At 40.3% G+C, this 16,170-nt stretch overlaps 1 protein-coding gene across 6 annotated transcripts in view; it reads left to right on the top strand.

Moving 5' to 3' along the window:
- Window positions 1-15,272, top strand: part of LOC306832109 (uncharacterized protein) — a 35,988-nt gene extending 20,716 nt beyond the window's left edge. For all 6 annotated transcript variants that reach the window (XM_079356540.1, XM_079356536.1, XM_079356539.1 and 3 more), the window contains 3 exons: window positions 89-115; window positions 2,669-2,713; window positions 2,930-15,272. In XM_079356540.1, the coding sequence (XP_079212666.1) occupies window positions 89-115; window positions 2,669-2,713; window positions 2,930-3,096 (239 nt within the window). In that variant the 3' untranslated portion in view covers window positions 3,097-15,272. The remainder of the gene's footprint in view (window positions 1-88; window positions 116-2,668; window positions 2,714-2,929) is intronic.
- The last annotated feature ends 898 nt before the right edge of the window (window positions 15,273-16,170 follow it).

Below are 16,170 nucleotides of genomic sequence, written 5' to 3'. Positions count from 1 at the left end.
AGTCGCGATTAAAAAAAAAAAAGAGAGATTTTCACATGTGAACGATGAGACGTGATGCTCACCAGTTTCTCTGCTTCTCATATTTCAGATAAAGAGAAACAACCAACACAAGCTAGTAAGTATCAGAGCATCAACATGACTTCACTTCTGTGCCAAAAGTTCTCCGCTAACACTTCTTAATTTATTGAGTAGGTTGTTTTGTTTCTATATGGAAGATGTGTCATTAAAGGCACACGGAGCTAAATAACAAAGCTACACGAAAAATCTACGCTAATTTAACCGTACGTGCACTGCATTCGCAAGCAAATGTTGCAAAGTGAGAAGTACAACCTGAAAGTCATAAATGTCCCTTTAAGATTGAACGTTTTTTTATTTTTTTATTTTCATTGTGCACAACAGCAACGCAAGGAATTTACAACAAACCAGAAAATGTAATGCCACCTCAGCAATTTCCAAAGTATCAACATACACATGCTAGTTGATATATTTGAATGAATTTGGTTTGAGATGAAGTGAAAAAAAACAACCTTAAAAGAAAAATGTGTTACTTTGTTTAAATGCACAGTATTTAAATTCCACCAACAGGGGGCGCTTAATTAAAAAAAAAAGACATCAAGGCTAGCGAGGAATCATGGGAGGGATTCTCTGTCCTGTCCCCTCGCTGAGAAATACAAAGTTGATACGAGGGGGGAAAAAATCTTGCAAGAATGACCACACAAGGATGACACGTGCAATCAGGAAACACGGTGAAAACATGAACCGAAATTAAACTCTCAGGTCAGAGTTATTAAAAAAACTAGACACAGGCGGGAAAAAAATAATCCAGCATAAACACGCTGGTTCAAAGATGTTCAGCTGTGCAGGTCTTCAAAAAAAAATACTCAAGAACCAAACGTTCCAGCTTTTCTCCCACCGTGATCACGACTGACATCTCTGCACATTTTAAACAAAGAAGTGTTTGTTTAAATGGATGTTTGACACCGTATGCTTGTTGTTATAGAGAGAGGAAGTAGAGCCTCCAGTAAAGCCTAAAGGTATTCGTTTATTTCCACTTTTATTTCCTCCTGGTTAACTCACTATGAACAGACGTCTGCGTTAATGACTTTAAGAACATTTAATGAGATGAGCTGATTGAGGCGAGACTCGTGTCCTTTTGAACCGCTCTGAGTCATCGGAAGAGATTACAGCCTTTTGATGAATACAGCAACAAAAACACTGTGCTGGATTGATTCAGTCTGTGAACCAAAACCTATTAAATGAAGGTATTAGTGTTCTGTTCTTAATGAGTCATCCAGCGGAGAGTCATCATTCCCCTTTCCCTTCCCCCTTCCTCACTTCCTCACTTCTTACTGAGACACAGTAGCTCCTGTTTCTAAAGGTGTGCTCAAACAGTTTTCATTTCACATCAACATGAAGAGGAAAGACAAAACTGTACAAATGTGTTTTCTCTTTAAGACGTCACTCCTTTGTGGATGATTTAAGCCAAAGAGTGTTGATAAGAAATGGATCATTTTGTCTCCCCATTGGTCAGTGGACTGCAGAGTTTATACAACTCAGATTTGGACTTTTGGCAGATTTTTCTTTGCCATTGGGGGGAACTTTTTTTTTTTTTTAACAGAATCCAGTTTGAGGTGCAGGAGCTTTGGGAAAAAAAGCTACGTTGGCAACTAGCCTCAGCTTGATTGGCAGCGTGCATCTACAGATTATTAGATGCTAGTTCATAGATTATTTAATTTACTGCTAGTAAAAAAAAATCATTATGAATTTCGTTGTAGGCAAACTATAAAGCATCAGATCAGATGCTTTATTATCCAGATGCCTGCCAAAAATAAATACAAATTTAAAATGACTTAAAATTACATATTTTGACCTTTTATTGTGAAAGGCGCATTTTTATTTTGGGGCTCGCTGGATGAAAAGTTTGAGAACTCCTGTCTTAGTTGGTATGGAAAAAAATTCATTCCAAACTCTCAAAATTGAGCACAGCACAATTTCAAGCTGTCTGCAGTTCAACAATGTAATTTGGCATGCTGAGCGTGGCTAACGTTAGTATTGCTAGTTCTCCCTGCAGATTGACGCCCACGTGCGTTCGTTAAATGTGGTTAATCATCGCTCAGGTCGATGTGCCGGTTTAACCTCACACAGCCTACGTACAACTTCATCTACATTTTATAGATCAAAATAATGCTACACTGTGCTGCAGCTATCAGATCCCACCTGGTCTCTGTGCTTGTTCACATCCCGGTACATCCTGGAGCTACAGCCAGCTAGCATTAAGGGCTAACATATGCAGATATTAATAGCTGGTTCAACTAGCAAGTGTGACTGAATCTTAAATGTCGTCATTCTCGCTGATAAACTTCAACATTTATGAAGATGAGAATAAATCAAAATAGGACATGCGCTTAGATGAGAACACATCTGAGAACACAGCTGTCAGCATGACGGATCTAAATATCTAATGAACTCATTTTCAGCCGAACGTCACATTTTCTGTTTGAATAAAACCTTTGATTTTACTTTCCGAGCTGTCCTTCCTCCTCCCCTCACTCAAATGCATGTTGACACTTTGCTTTTCCTCTCTTCCTCTCTCTCTCTCTCTCTCTCTCTCTCTCACCAACACACATTCAGCCTCATATAACTTTGTGTTTTACTGTGTTTCCTGCAGAAGAGCCCCAGACTGAAGAAAACACCACTGAGAAGAAGAAACCAGGTAAGAGGGGCTGAAATGTCATCAGACATTTACAGTATTGTGTCTCTCCCGTCTACACAAAGCGTCTTCGTCGCCTGCTTTTTTCACTCCGTAATTCTTTCACCCTTTCAGCACGAGTTCACACAGCAGCCTTCAGAGGAAAAAAGAATCCAGTTAGCTCCTCTTGGGATGTCTCATATATTTTAATCTTTCCTTCTTCCCTTTCTGTCTTCACAGGCCAGAGATACTTCCAGTGCGTTTACGTCCCGGGTAAAAACGCTCAGTACCCTTTACGACCTTTCAGCCCCGCCATGTCCCCCGCCATGATGTCGCCCACCATGATGTCGCCCGCGATCCGAGCCATGATGGAGCAGCAGAGAGCGACGAGGGCGGCGGGAAACTAAGACAACCTGAACTCTTTTCACCTCATTTCTAAAGTACTGTATCCTCCAGAACCAGCAGGGGGCGACGTTTTAATCTGTGCAATCCTTAAATCTTTGAGGAAAAACACAGACACACAAATAAGAGTGGACACAACTACTTTGTCTTTAATTTATTTGATGTTTTTTTTTGGATGTGGTCGAGCTCCTGGGTTTTTTTTTTTGTTGTTGATATTTTTCCTTTGAACTGATGCTTTGCTATGATTGCGTCAACGTGTGGTCCATACCATGCATTGTTGTCCACTTGGGTACAATATAAAATCACCAACATCCAAACAAGGACGTATATGTGACTCAGTATGATGTATATAATGTTTTTAACTTAGGCTGAAATAAACAAACACACGTTTGCAGGTTGTCTTCAGCTCACATTTGTAGACTACGTCATCACAAGCGTCCCATGACTTAAAACAAGACGTGCACTTTTTAAGGCGTTTCTTAGAAGTTACTCATCACACACACAACAAATTAACACACAATGGATAATGCACCAATTCAGCTAAAAATATTATTTTCCATCATTATGATGAAGGAAATTACATTTGCGCCATGATGTAGAAATGAACTTCCTTCCTAATGAGTTTGTTTTATATTTCAGATTTTCTCTTTAACTCTAAGAGCTTTTTTCAGCCCAGCATATAATTTCTTAAATACCCTGATGAGCAGCTTAAGCATGTTAAGCTGTCTCTTTTATTGGTAATCATAAATGTAATTCCTCTCTATCCCTCGTACGAGAAAAACGACCTGTTGACTTTTGCTGCTTAGCTGCCGCGTCTGCAAGGGATTAGCATGCTAATATTTGGAGGGTCAAATCCCAGGAGCTCCCACAGTTGATCCAAACAGCCTCCCTGTCTCTGATGGTGAGGGTGATCATCCATCAGTTCTCATCAACAACGATAGAGACTGTTGATGAATAATGATGAGACGTTTTCTTAAACTAGACCCGTGTGAGGACGCGGGTCAGTTCATGTCAGACAAATGATTATCATTTGCCATTTAAGTTAAAAGGTAAAATCCTTTTCTCATGTTGAAATGAGATTCTTTGATATTTAAAACCTAATCAAGGATGTTTTCAATTCCCACACCTGAATAGCTGCATTAAGAAGAAGCTGTTATTTAGATCAGATGTGCTATGCATCAAAGAATAAACTCATGTGTCATCTGCATAACAAATTATCCCGACACCTGTTTTACCTTTTAAACTATGCTGTGACCACTAGTGGCTGTAGGAGGGATTACAAGAGGGGACGTCTAAAGAAATAAAGCAAACAACTCAGAGACGACTCTCACGTGTGAAATGTCAATTGCGTAAAGAAAATCCTGTTGTAGTTACGTTAAAGCTCCTGTGAGGCGTTTTTTTTATTTTTTAACCTGGTCGTAAAACAGATTTTTTTTTCTTTGTTAACTTTTAATGCTTTGAAAGACTTCTTCGGGTAGCTGTCAGACAAAGTGAGCATGGCCTCTCTTTCCTTTTTCGGCGAAGAGATAATAGTTATTACTTTGTCCACAGGGGTCGCCAAAAACATGACAAACCCTGAGTTCTTCACAGGAGCTTTAACAGAAACTGTGTACAAATCAAAAACAAGAAACACAATCTTTCACTTTACCCTCTCGGTCATTTTTAGTAAATCTAAATTTGTTGTTTGGCCGTATGTGTTGTTCTACCTCCTACCAGTAGGGGCGATAAATTTGATGGGTTTTTATTGGACGTTTGGAGGACCCACTACAGTGGGTTACAAAAATTCAAATTTCGATTAAAATGTGTTTTCCTTTTGTGTCTGATCCACACTTTAGAATTCATTAATGGTAGGTCTGCTTTCTTCTTATGAATGGCTTTCAGTTAAAAAAAAATTTTTAAATCGTAAATTTAACCGTTTGAGATCAACACTCCTCGTCAGACGTGATTTTTCAGAGACAGGGAGTCTGTAAAAGGACATATTTGACGTGACCAACTAATGAGACGCTGTGATGTCTGCGACAGACTCAGTGGATAAATGTCATTTTATTTCATGTTGATGATCAGCTCATAGTTTTAGCCTGATGTCGTCACATTTCCAGATACCTCACTTGTTCACAGCTCCAGTTTTGTACTCAACCAAGAAAGTGTGAAGCGGCAAAACTGGTGCTTAGTGTAGTCGACAATTGACTGTTGTCAATTCTTACAGTTCATAAATTACCAGGGGTTCTGGAGTTTTTGGTTCCACAGTGTAAATCACTTGTACAGTTACAATCATCATGCACAGTGAAATACATGCATGCATACTGACTTTTCAACTCTGCTGACACAATGAATGCTGCAGTAGACGGTAACCTTTTGTTGCGTTGTGGCGTTCCTCGACACACCTGATTGTTTTTGGGGGTTTGAAACCACAAAGTTTTGAAAACAGTTTCCCGAAAGCAAACTTTTAAAAATCAGCCCCATCATCCCTGTCGTCGAGTAATCGGACAGTGTGCAGGTCCTCTGACAATAGAGACTTTTTGTTTGAGTACATCAAGCTTAATGTCAAAAACCACGAGTAAGTATAGATGGACTACAGCAACAAAAACAATGGCGGACTCCAGAGCTCTGTGCTGCTCATTCCATTGACGAGACTTAAACATGGCTTCTCCAGCAAAGTGTAGATTTAGAGCAGCATCACTTTGATCAGCGGAGAATTACTTACAAATACTGAATCCGCCTCTATGTCGGCACAGGGAAGCCAAATGGGTAATCAGCAGTCAGCCATTTTTGTATGTTTACACCTCACGGCTCTGTGGGAAGAAGAGCAGGAGTGCACGCCTGTGTTGTTATTACAAAGTCACATCATGGCACGTATACTGCAGCGTTTTTTTAGTTGATTTTGTAGATCCACGGTTATTATGACTGTCGATATCAAAACGTTGTAAAGTTGAACTGTATTGAGAACGCTACAGAAAAAAGATTTACGCCTTCAGTGGATTGTTTTTATGTGAATGTCGAGCAGGTATTTTACCTGTGGAATTATCTTGGAGGTTAAACTTCAGTGTGGAGCTTTAAAACCCTTTTACTAATCCCTAATGTCTGCAGAGTGATCCTGCAGAAGTCTTAAGGCGTGTTCGGATTAAAACAAAAGCTGCATGCAAGTGGAAGAGCGATGAATATGAAGTTTAAGTAAATGAACGATGGCAGATTAAAAGTAGGGGGTAAAAATGCCCTCACACAAACAAACAAAGGATTGATCCTACAGCTCGATGACACCACAGCACAGAGAAAACATTAGCATGCAGAACAGTTGGCATTTCTGTTGACCTGTAAAGACAGGTGAACTTCTTGCACATGCATCATTAGTAACAGTTGCTACAAGCTAACAGCAGAAGCTAGCCCCTGGTGAGTTTGTAATTAGCAGTTTGCTTCCACTAACATGCACAATAAAGTGCTCGCTCTAATTGCACCTTTAACACCTTTGATGGAGCCAAAGCAACGTGATAGCTAGCTGTTAGCAGTCAGTGTAATGAAGCACATCTGGTTTTAATTGTACGATCATTTCACCCTGAGCTGGAATGGTTAGTAAGTCTGAGTGGATGCATTCTGTGGGCCTGCAGGGTTTAGGGCAGCACGCCTGAAAAATGAGATCTGACCTCCACGAGCGGTAGAATCCTGCAGACTGGTTGGTTGTTTTGGCATTTAAAAGACACCTGACAATGAAGTTTACTTTGGGTGTAAACTTTTTACTTTAATGATGAATTACCTTTACGAATGGATTTTATTCCAGGGAGGGGATGCAGCAGCACGTTGCTGCTCTGTGATGTCTGAAGAACTTGAACCTTCAGGTGACAGATATGAACGGAGAAGAATTAGACCGTGCAGCTGCAGCTATTTGCAGTTTTTTTTTAACTCGTCTAATTTTATCTCTGCATCGACATTATCTACAAGAAAGTGTGTCACATGAATATGTGACTCATAAAAATGGTAAACTGGTTGGATTGCTCCAAAATAAGCAGAAAAGTTGTGGCTCTGTAGAGCAACAATGAGGATTTACAACTCAAGTAAATTTTGAAGCTTTTGCTGGATGTGAAACTGAAGGATCAGATCAGGATGTAATAGTTTTGGTTCTGCCCGTCAGTGTTTGGTTACTAAAGTAACTTTGGTTCTCTGAGAGCTGTGCCACATTTTATAAGCTCCTCAGAACGATGTGGCTTGGTCGTCACGTCACCTGATGTTTGGGTCATTATTTGCTAACAAGTGCATCTAAAAAACAAACATGAGTAAAAAAGTCTTCGGGCAAAATGACTCAAGTTTGTGGATGTGGATCAAAGTGAAGAGAACTGAAAGCTAAATGAACAATGATGGTTTTAAGTCCTTCACGTTCGCAGACCTTCCACACTCACATTTGCTTGTATCTGCTGTATTTTTGAGCATGGGATGTTTAAGTTAAACCAGGTTTAAGTCATAACCTGAAGAAGAACTGTGGAAGCTGCAGAGTAAATGTTGAAAACTTGAGAGAACTTCAGAAGTTTTACTGAAGTTCATAAAATCTCTTCTGTTCTCTTTATTTGTTTGTGAAGTTTCTTCACCAAACAGTGCCAGTTATCCTTGGCTTGTGTTATTTTTATTTTTTTGCCTTTTTGCCTTTTTGTAGAAAACAGAATAAGACTGAAAATGTTTCACCGTTTAAATTTGGTGAGGATGGAGATGAGAGGGCTGACATTTAGTACAAAGACCAACCTCGCCAACCAAAACGGATGGAGATTTCTGGGCTTGTGGCCTTCATCGGGGTCATCAAGAAACACATTGCAATCCTCCTTTAAGGGAACCACATCGATGGGTCGAGTTTAAAACGGAGTACTGATGGGAATGCTGCTTCCAAAATCATGCTAGTTTTGGAAAATGACCAACCCTGCCTTGAAATAGTGTTTGCAATGTGTTTCTTCAAATTGGCTGATTTGATCGGTCTTCGTACTTCAGGGTCTTTGACCTCTTGGGCCTTTCGCTCTTCATGCACCGTGGTAGTTGATGAATTTGTGCCAGAAAATCCCACTCTGCTTCCTCGTGTGTGTTGAGAATCCAACGATGAAAGCATCGTTCTTGGAGGAGAATTAGCTGAGCTGTGCAAACTGCACGAATGTTGTTCAACACAGTTTTGTCCCCTGAATAAAAGCGCCCTTAAGGTTACATGTTTTTATGTGTTTGTTTGTTCTTTGACGGTGTGATGATGTTATTCAAGGTACATAACGACAGTAGTATCATTAATGAGTCCTACATGCGTCGTTCTTCAGTCAAACAGTCAGATCCCTTTAAAGTCAATGTTATTTTTTTGTTGCACTCTGGAGCCTTCGAAGGTTGAACAGCAGAGAAGATCTAAATAAATTCACTCAGATAGGAGTTTGCAACGGGGAGGAAAGTTTCCGGTACATTTTCAGAAACTTTACATGGGAAGTTAAGCTTGGGAATTTTAGAAATATTCTAAATTGTAAACTTGGAAACCATGGGAATTAACTGGACATGAAGGTTAATTGTATTGAACTGTATTATATCTAATATATACATTTTGTTTTCTCCTAAGCAGACATTTATGCAAAATAATAATACAATTAAAAAAAACACTTCAACACATTTACATCACATTTTAAAATATATATTATCCCATAATATCATCAAAACCTGATTCCCTTCATGTCGTCCACAGGTATAATATGTGGCTCCAATTGTCTTGTGTTAAAATACATTTTCCCCAACTATATTGAAGATCTCTGTTCAGGGCCAACCAGGTTATTTTGAACAGGGGGCGCTGTAAAAAATCTTTTCTTTTTTGGACAAAAAAACCCCCTATGAGCCTATAGGCCTATTTAGAAGACATTCATAATATATACATTTAAATATTTTTAAAAAATATTAAGATTCACCACGTTATTGTTTTACACTCTTCAGTGAACACAGCCAGGGCCACACACACACACACACACACACACACACACACACACACACACACACACACACACACACACACACACACACACACACACACACACACACACACACCATCAGCTCTCAGAGGAATATCTGTACAATTACTTAAACTTCACAATAACACTTTAACAATGCAACAGGTTTGATCAGCTGACATCAACCTGAGTCACTGCACCGACATTTACGTGACGCGCACGACTCTATCAGCTCCTAAATCCCTTTACGCAGCGCAAAGACATAACCTCAGACAATCTAAGCACATTATTGAATAGCTCTCCACATTCATTACGCAAACACACGCACAAAATCACACTTTTTTTCTCCATCTCCAACCTTTTCACGCAAACCACAAGGAAACACTCTCAGACTATTTATACGTTATTAAACAGTTCTCCAAATCCATTACGCACAGAACACACGATCAAAATAACACTCAATCCATACCACATTGTAAAAATACTATAGCGTGACGTTACACTGCAGAGGTATGAAGGTGCGCGGCGGCACCATGATCTTACTTTGAGCTGCAGACACGGTGCCCTGGTTACAGGTGTCCAAATGTCCAGGTGCGCTCTGGGGACGTGGAAATAAAGTCTGTAATGAGGGGACGGATGTCCAGAGAGTTCATGATGTCTTGTGTGGGCATACATCAATTAATGGTGTGTGAGTCTTTTCTGGGTCTGCGTACCAATGTCTCCACAAGACGCAAGGCTGAGAACGTGCGCTCAGGTGAGGCCACAGAGACGGGCAGGCACAGACGGAACTCAATCAGTGTTTCTGTCTCTGAAAACATGGCTCTTGTTTGTTACTGGAGCTTACTCCAACATGATGCAACATCTTGAACTGTGACACTCGTAGACCGATCATGGAGCGAGCAGGGAACATTTTCACTTCACTCTGTGTCTGCAACCACGAGCCTGCCTGACGTAGACAACGTAACTTCCGTCAACTTGTGTTGATTAGGCCTACAAATAATTCAATCAAAATCAAGAAATACATGTAATAGCCTATGCGTGTCAAAATATTTTCCCATTCATAAAGGAATGGTGCAAAAATATTTTTAATAATTTAATTTAAAAAAAGAAGCTCCCCCTCGCCACTAGGGGTGCTGCAGCACCCCCAACACCCCCACTTCCTGCGGCCAACCTTTAATTTGGTAAATTTCCATTCATTCCCATGATTTACTGTTAATTCCCATGGAAAGTTTCCAACTTTGAAAATTCCCAGAATTTTGCAACCCCAGTCCCATTTTGGATGAGAGGATCATTAAATTATTCCATGATCAGTCAGGATAACCTTAGTTCATGTAAAGCCAGTATTACCACTTGTTGCATGTATAATAAAGCAGAGGATGACATAACGTGTTAAATATTTCAGGAGGTCATGAGAGACGTTTCACTCCGAGTATGTCTGCTGTGATCAAATGTAGAAAACACCAAAAATGCTTTTTTTTTTTTTTTTTGTAGTTATGTCAATAAACGTTTTCAGAACTTTTTGAGGTGATTTCTGTCTTTATTGACGTCTTTTACAAACTGGAATAACCAACAGAAGACACAAATGGGTGAAACCTAAACGAAGGCCGAAGCAGAAATGCCTGCGCTCTACCTCATGACCAGTAGGGGGCGAACAATTTGGTTGCAAAACACAAGCTGGATCTCAATTCGGGAATTGAAGGGCCAACTTGAAGATGGATTACCACGTGCACTGATGATGCCAAAGCACAACAGGTGCAGATTAAGGTCATCTGTGTGTACATGTTGTGAAGTTGACATGTTTCTCTACTATAATTAAAGATGTGCTTCTTTTTGGGGGTAAAACCCACAAAAAAAAGCATTCCAAATATTGTGTGTTTATGTGGATTGAGCTGCAGGGATTAGAGGAATGTTGATTTCAGTGGTTGTTTTTTTTTTAATTCTACAGGGTTTTTGGCTCTACATCAGAGATTATTACTGTTTCAATATTATCGAACCAAATCCCTTGATGTCAAATAAAAACTCCGAAAGTAGATTTGTCTCTCGAGGTCATTTTCTGTCTGAACAATTTTAATCTGGAACTGAGCAAAACCCCATCCAACTTCTCTTTGCCAGGAAACTTTGCAACGACAGAGTTTGGAGGCCTTAAAGGGCCGATCTGTAAAATATCAAACGACTGAAATGATAAACTTGATAAAAATATTTGGGCCTTTTGTTGACGTTGTGTTGTTGCTTCCCCCCTAGACGCCAGGTGAACAGGTGAGTGCAGTAACAAGTCGACCGTAAACACTGAACATAGCGAAGCTTCCTTTAAGGCTCCTTCAGTCGGGGATTCAAAAGTGTTAAGACACAAAAAGGACGCGAGCTGTGAGCAGTGAGAAACCTACATGTGTCCATATTTATTGAGCTCACGTTACATGATGCATTTCAGCAGACGTTCTCCGAGGACGTTTAAATACATTAAAACACCTGCTAACTGAACGCGTGTTGCTCCCATGATAAAGCGGCTCTTCAGACCACAGCTCGGTCTGCAGACAGCTCCTGCGTCACCGTCACGATACAATCAGAGAACAGTGATGTGAAAAATCAATTTATATCTAACAAACAGAGAGCTCTGCGTTCAGTTTCAGGAGGAATAAAACAATAAATAAAATGTCATTCAGTGTCCAAATCCTCAAAAAAATAACATGTTCACAAAGAAATACATTTTTAAAGTTTCGATGGAAGAGGAGGCTTCGGTTGAGATGATAAAAGTCAAAATGAAATGAATATTACAAGCTAGAAAATCAACCTCTTACAGACTGCAGTGCATGGACTGAACTCAGGAGGGAACGTTTTAATCTAATATGATGAATTACCGTGACGACAGCATGGAAATTAATCAATAAATCAGGTTAAGAGATGACAGATTACTTTAATATCCCATGTCTGATATTTGTAAATGAATCACACGGCGCCATGTGAAGATCTAAATTACCGACAGTGTGTCAGGTTTCAAACACAGAACAGAAATGAGACTTTTAAAAGGTCATTTCTTCTCTTTTTTTGGAGTCATCAAGAAGAAGAAGACGACGTTCTGGAAAACCTTGAGTAACCTCCTTATCTATTTATCGATCACTGGTGTCAGTAGAGAAATTCACCCCCCCCCCCCCACACACACACACACACACACACACTTTCATCCAATTTGCAGAAGTCGCGTTGTCTGCTTTTAGCTAGCATGCTAAGCTAGAGGGAGAGCGTGCATCTCGTTTGGGTTCTCCAAAAGTAAAGCTAATCATCATGTTTTCACTGTTTGACATACGAGCTTTCAAGGTCAACCAGAATAGCGGGAATTGGTGAAAGGGGGGGATATCGCCACCTGGTGTCGCAGAGTTGGAATTGGTTTTCTCCTGCAGTGTTTGTTTTCTGGGACAGGGACATTATTCCAGTTAAATGACTAACGTCCTGTGTCCACCTGACGTTTTGTTTTTCAAGGCAGAAAAACGCAGCCTGTGATCTCGGGAGTGTTTGCATGAAGTGTTAGTTCACTATCTCCATGACAACAGTCTGCTGACAAGACAGACAGACACGGCTCTGTTACTTTTTACTGCATGTTTTAGAACTGAGATTTTTTTTAATTTTATTATTATTTCCCGATCAGACGGGGAGCAAAGAGGATGCTGAGGATCGATCAACAGTGCCTTTCTGAAAAGTTTAAAGATTTTTATACTGTACGCTCAGGTTTAGTTGCTTCCACATTAAACAGTTCTGGAGACTTTTTGAAGAGGAATTATCCACTGCAGCACTACACACCATGTGGACTTTTCTTCTGTCTGAATTCACATGGCATGGTGCAGAGAGGAGCTCAAAAGCTTCCTCTATTTATTTATAAAAAGTTCTCAGAACTATAACCAGTAAAAAGCAACAGAGAAAAAGAGAAAAGACTCCTGGGTGGTCAAAACAAGTCTCGGAAATGTTTTCATGAATACTTTGGAGAAGCCGAATCAAGATCATTGAAAAAAATAAAATAAAACAAATACTGAAAAATAAAACAGATTCAAACTTCATAACTCTGTTTACAACACATCTGTCTTATGTGTAAAAGACAAGGTAGATCGCTCTGTTAAGAAAATACTGACCAAAAGAACATTTTAAAAGTCTTAAATGTGTGGCAGCTCTCCATAAACTATCCATAAAGTCTATCTGTAATAAATTAAAATCTGTTTTTCTGTGTGTTTATAGTAAGTTTTTTACAGCAGAGCCGCCTCGCTCGGATTAAAATAAAACCTTTAAGACAGACGAGTGAACCTGCAGGACGCGCCGTGTGAGAGTAAAGACTCAGATATGAAACATATTCAAGCTGTGTACAGATGTTTGCTCCATGTAAACATTGAATCCTAACAACTGGAAGCATCTACAGTGGCTGTGTGTGTGTAGGTGTGTGTGTGTGTGTGTGTGTGTGTGTGTGCGTGTGTGATTTAACTCTCAGACGTCACTAATGCACAGAAAGTCTCTGCGATCAAACCAAACGTGAAACAACTGATGCAATAACAGAAGCTTCGAACGGTTTCTTCATTATTTTACATCGACGGGATGAGTTTAGACAAAAGTTATCTTCATGACTTACTCGGGAATCAGCAGGTTTGAAATAACTTGTTTTAAATTAAAGGTAGCTGAAAGTTGTTCTTTGTCTTGCAAAAAAATGAATATGACTGTACGGGTCATAAGTTCAGCAGCTTCTTACAAATATGAATACTTAAAGTTAGAGTGAGACGGCCTCTTCGGGGAGGCGTCTCTGTTTTCATAGAAGAAGAAGAGGAGGAGAAAGACGGTGATTGCACGTTGCATTTTGGCTGATCTCTGAGTTTTGGGTTCCTGAAAATGCAAAGTTATAAAATCAGGTTTCCAGAGTGCAGACTTGTGAGAGTGGCATGGTCTCCGTCGTGGTGTAAATAGGAGGAGCTATGCCGTCAGCAGAGACTTTTTGCACACGCACATCACAGTTCAAAAGCCAAGCGAGAATAGACCGACAGCGACAACAACAACGGCGGACTCCTGAGTCCTGCCTGTGCTGTTCTGCCACTCTAATGAGTTCGACAATGCTTCTCCAGCAAAGTGTAGGTTTACTGCACCGTCACTACATCATTGCAAAGAATGTACCCTGTAATCAGCGTCAAAAACGAGAAATTAAAAGGTTGTCAAGGCTTATGAATCTGCCCTGAGAGGACAGACGGCTCACATCTAAATAAAGAGAGAAACATTCAAATGCAGCAGATTGGAACATTTAAGCAGCAACGACTGGATCAAACGACGAGCGATGGAAGGAGCCGCCGAGGCCTCGCTCTGCACAGTGTGCCGCCTCCGAGCTGTTGTGAGTGGGGTTGACATGTCATGTACGCTGGTGTGATAGTTTAACATTCCAGCTGTCTGCTCTGGTTGCAGCCGGCCACCTCACACTTCCCGCCCGCCGGCCTTTCTGTGATCTGCTCAGCTGCACGCTTGCCAGTCTGGCGGGGGTTTTTTTTTTCTCCCTGCCCTTTCTGCTGCCTCCGCCCGTCATTATCGCAGTTTTTTCCCCCCGTCTTATTGGCCTGTCGAGACGCTTAACGCTCGCCTGTCGTACCTTCTGCACGCCACCGTATAAACCAGGAGTCAGTGCGGATTTGAAAAAGCCTTAACTGGCGTGTCTGAAACCTTCAGATGGTGCCAGAAGAAGAATTTTTGAAAAGTCAGACAAGCACAAAAGAAAAACAGCAAGAGGAGGAAGCAGAAATAGTGTCATTAAAAAATAATGCTGTTTCTAGGCTGCAGCAGTGGCATTTCTAGGCTGCAGGATTTAATTAAAAATACAATATATCATGAAATACTGACATTATAATAATTGAAATAACACTTTTTTTTTTAAAGAAGACAGACAGAAACAGCTGCACAGAGGGAAACAAAAACTGCAGGTTTAAGGACCTCTGCAAACTGTTCCTGCAAATAAGTTTAAGCACACATACTGACAGTCATGTATTCAATAATACTGCCAAGTTGAAATGGTATATCGCTGTTTGTCGTTGGGATTTGGTTAATCATGTGAGTCGGCGAATGATTTGATTTAAAAAGTCTGCAGGTGTGGTGTGTTCAGGTGCTGTCAGGAAACAGGAGAATTAAAGGTGCCCTGCTGAGTTTCATGTAGTGCTCAGAGATTCAATCATCTCTAAGACTTAAATTCCTTTTCAATAAACGTTTCTAAAAAATAAAAAATAAATCATAAACAGCTGAATTTTGCAGTATTGTTAGTTTCACTTCCTGCAGATTCGTTTACAACCATGTTTGCAAGTTACTTCCTCACCGTCCTTCGTGCACGACTTCTCCTTTTGAACATCACTCTCACACGCTTTAACGAGACACTAGTGGCAGGAATGTTAATCACATCACAAAAACATTCAACATTTCATAGAAAAGAAAAAAAACTGCTCCAATGCGCCCCTAGTGGTCACAAACTCCACAGGACACCTTTAAAGTCTCAAAATGTTTTTTTCTTGTTATCAAATCAAAGCATCCGTTTTTTCCTTTTTTAAAACTTAAACGACTCTGGAGACTGATTAGACTCATGGACTGTATAAAAAGATGGACAGCATGACACCTCTCCAAAAGTGAAGTCAAAACATTTGCCCACAGTATGTATAGGTTTTAAGCTCCGCCTCCTCCTTGTTAACAGATGGAAGATGGGAAAAAGTACACGTCAAAATGTTCTCAAACATGGATTGTGTGTTCAAAGTTAGCTCTCGTTACGCTTTGTAACGACCCTGCCACACCTGTAGGTGTTCCTGTGCCGCCTGTTCTTCAGGGATCAGATCCCATCAAGGGATCAGCTACACCTGGACCAAGCGTAGTCCTCATCCTTATACTCCTCCTCTGAAAACAGACGTTTCATTCTGTGTGTTATTTTTTCAGAATCTGAGAGTCCGTAACAAATTGGGGCTCGTCCATTTTTTTGTCCCGGTGGATTCGCTTAGCTCGGGTCGCTCGGGGCCTGAGGGGCGGAGTTTGGCTGCAATTGTGACATTAAAAGAAACAGCTGTTGTTAAATGTGTTTTGTGAAGGAACATGCAGCTGATAGTTTGGAACTAATTATTGACGAATTTATGTGCAAGTGTTAATTTTTGCGCA

This window comes from Symphodus melops, assembly GCF_947650265.1.
Source record: "Symphodus melops genome assembly, chromosome: 1".
Taxonomy (NCBI): domain Eukaryota; kingdom Metazoa; phylum Chordata; class Actinopteri; order Labriformes; family Labridae; genus Symphodus; species Symphodus melops.
This window is presented reverse-complemented; position numbering and strand designations above follow the sequence as displayed.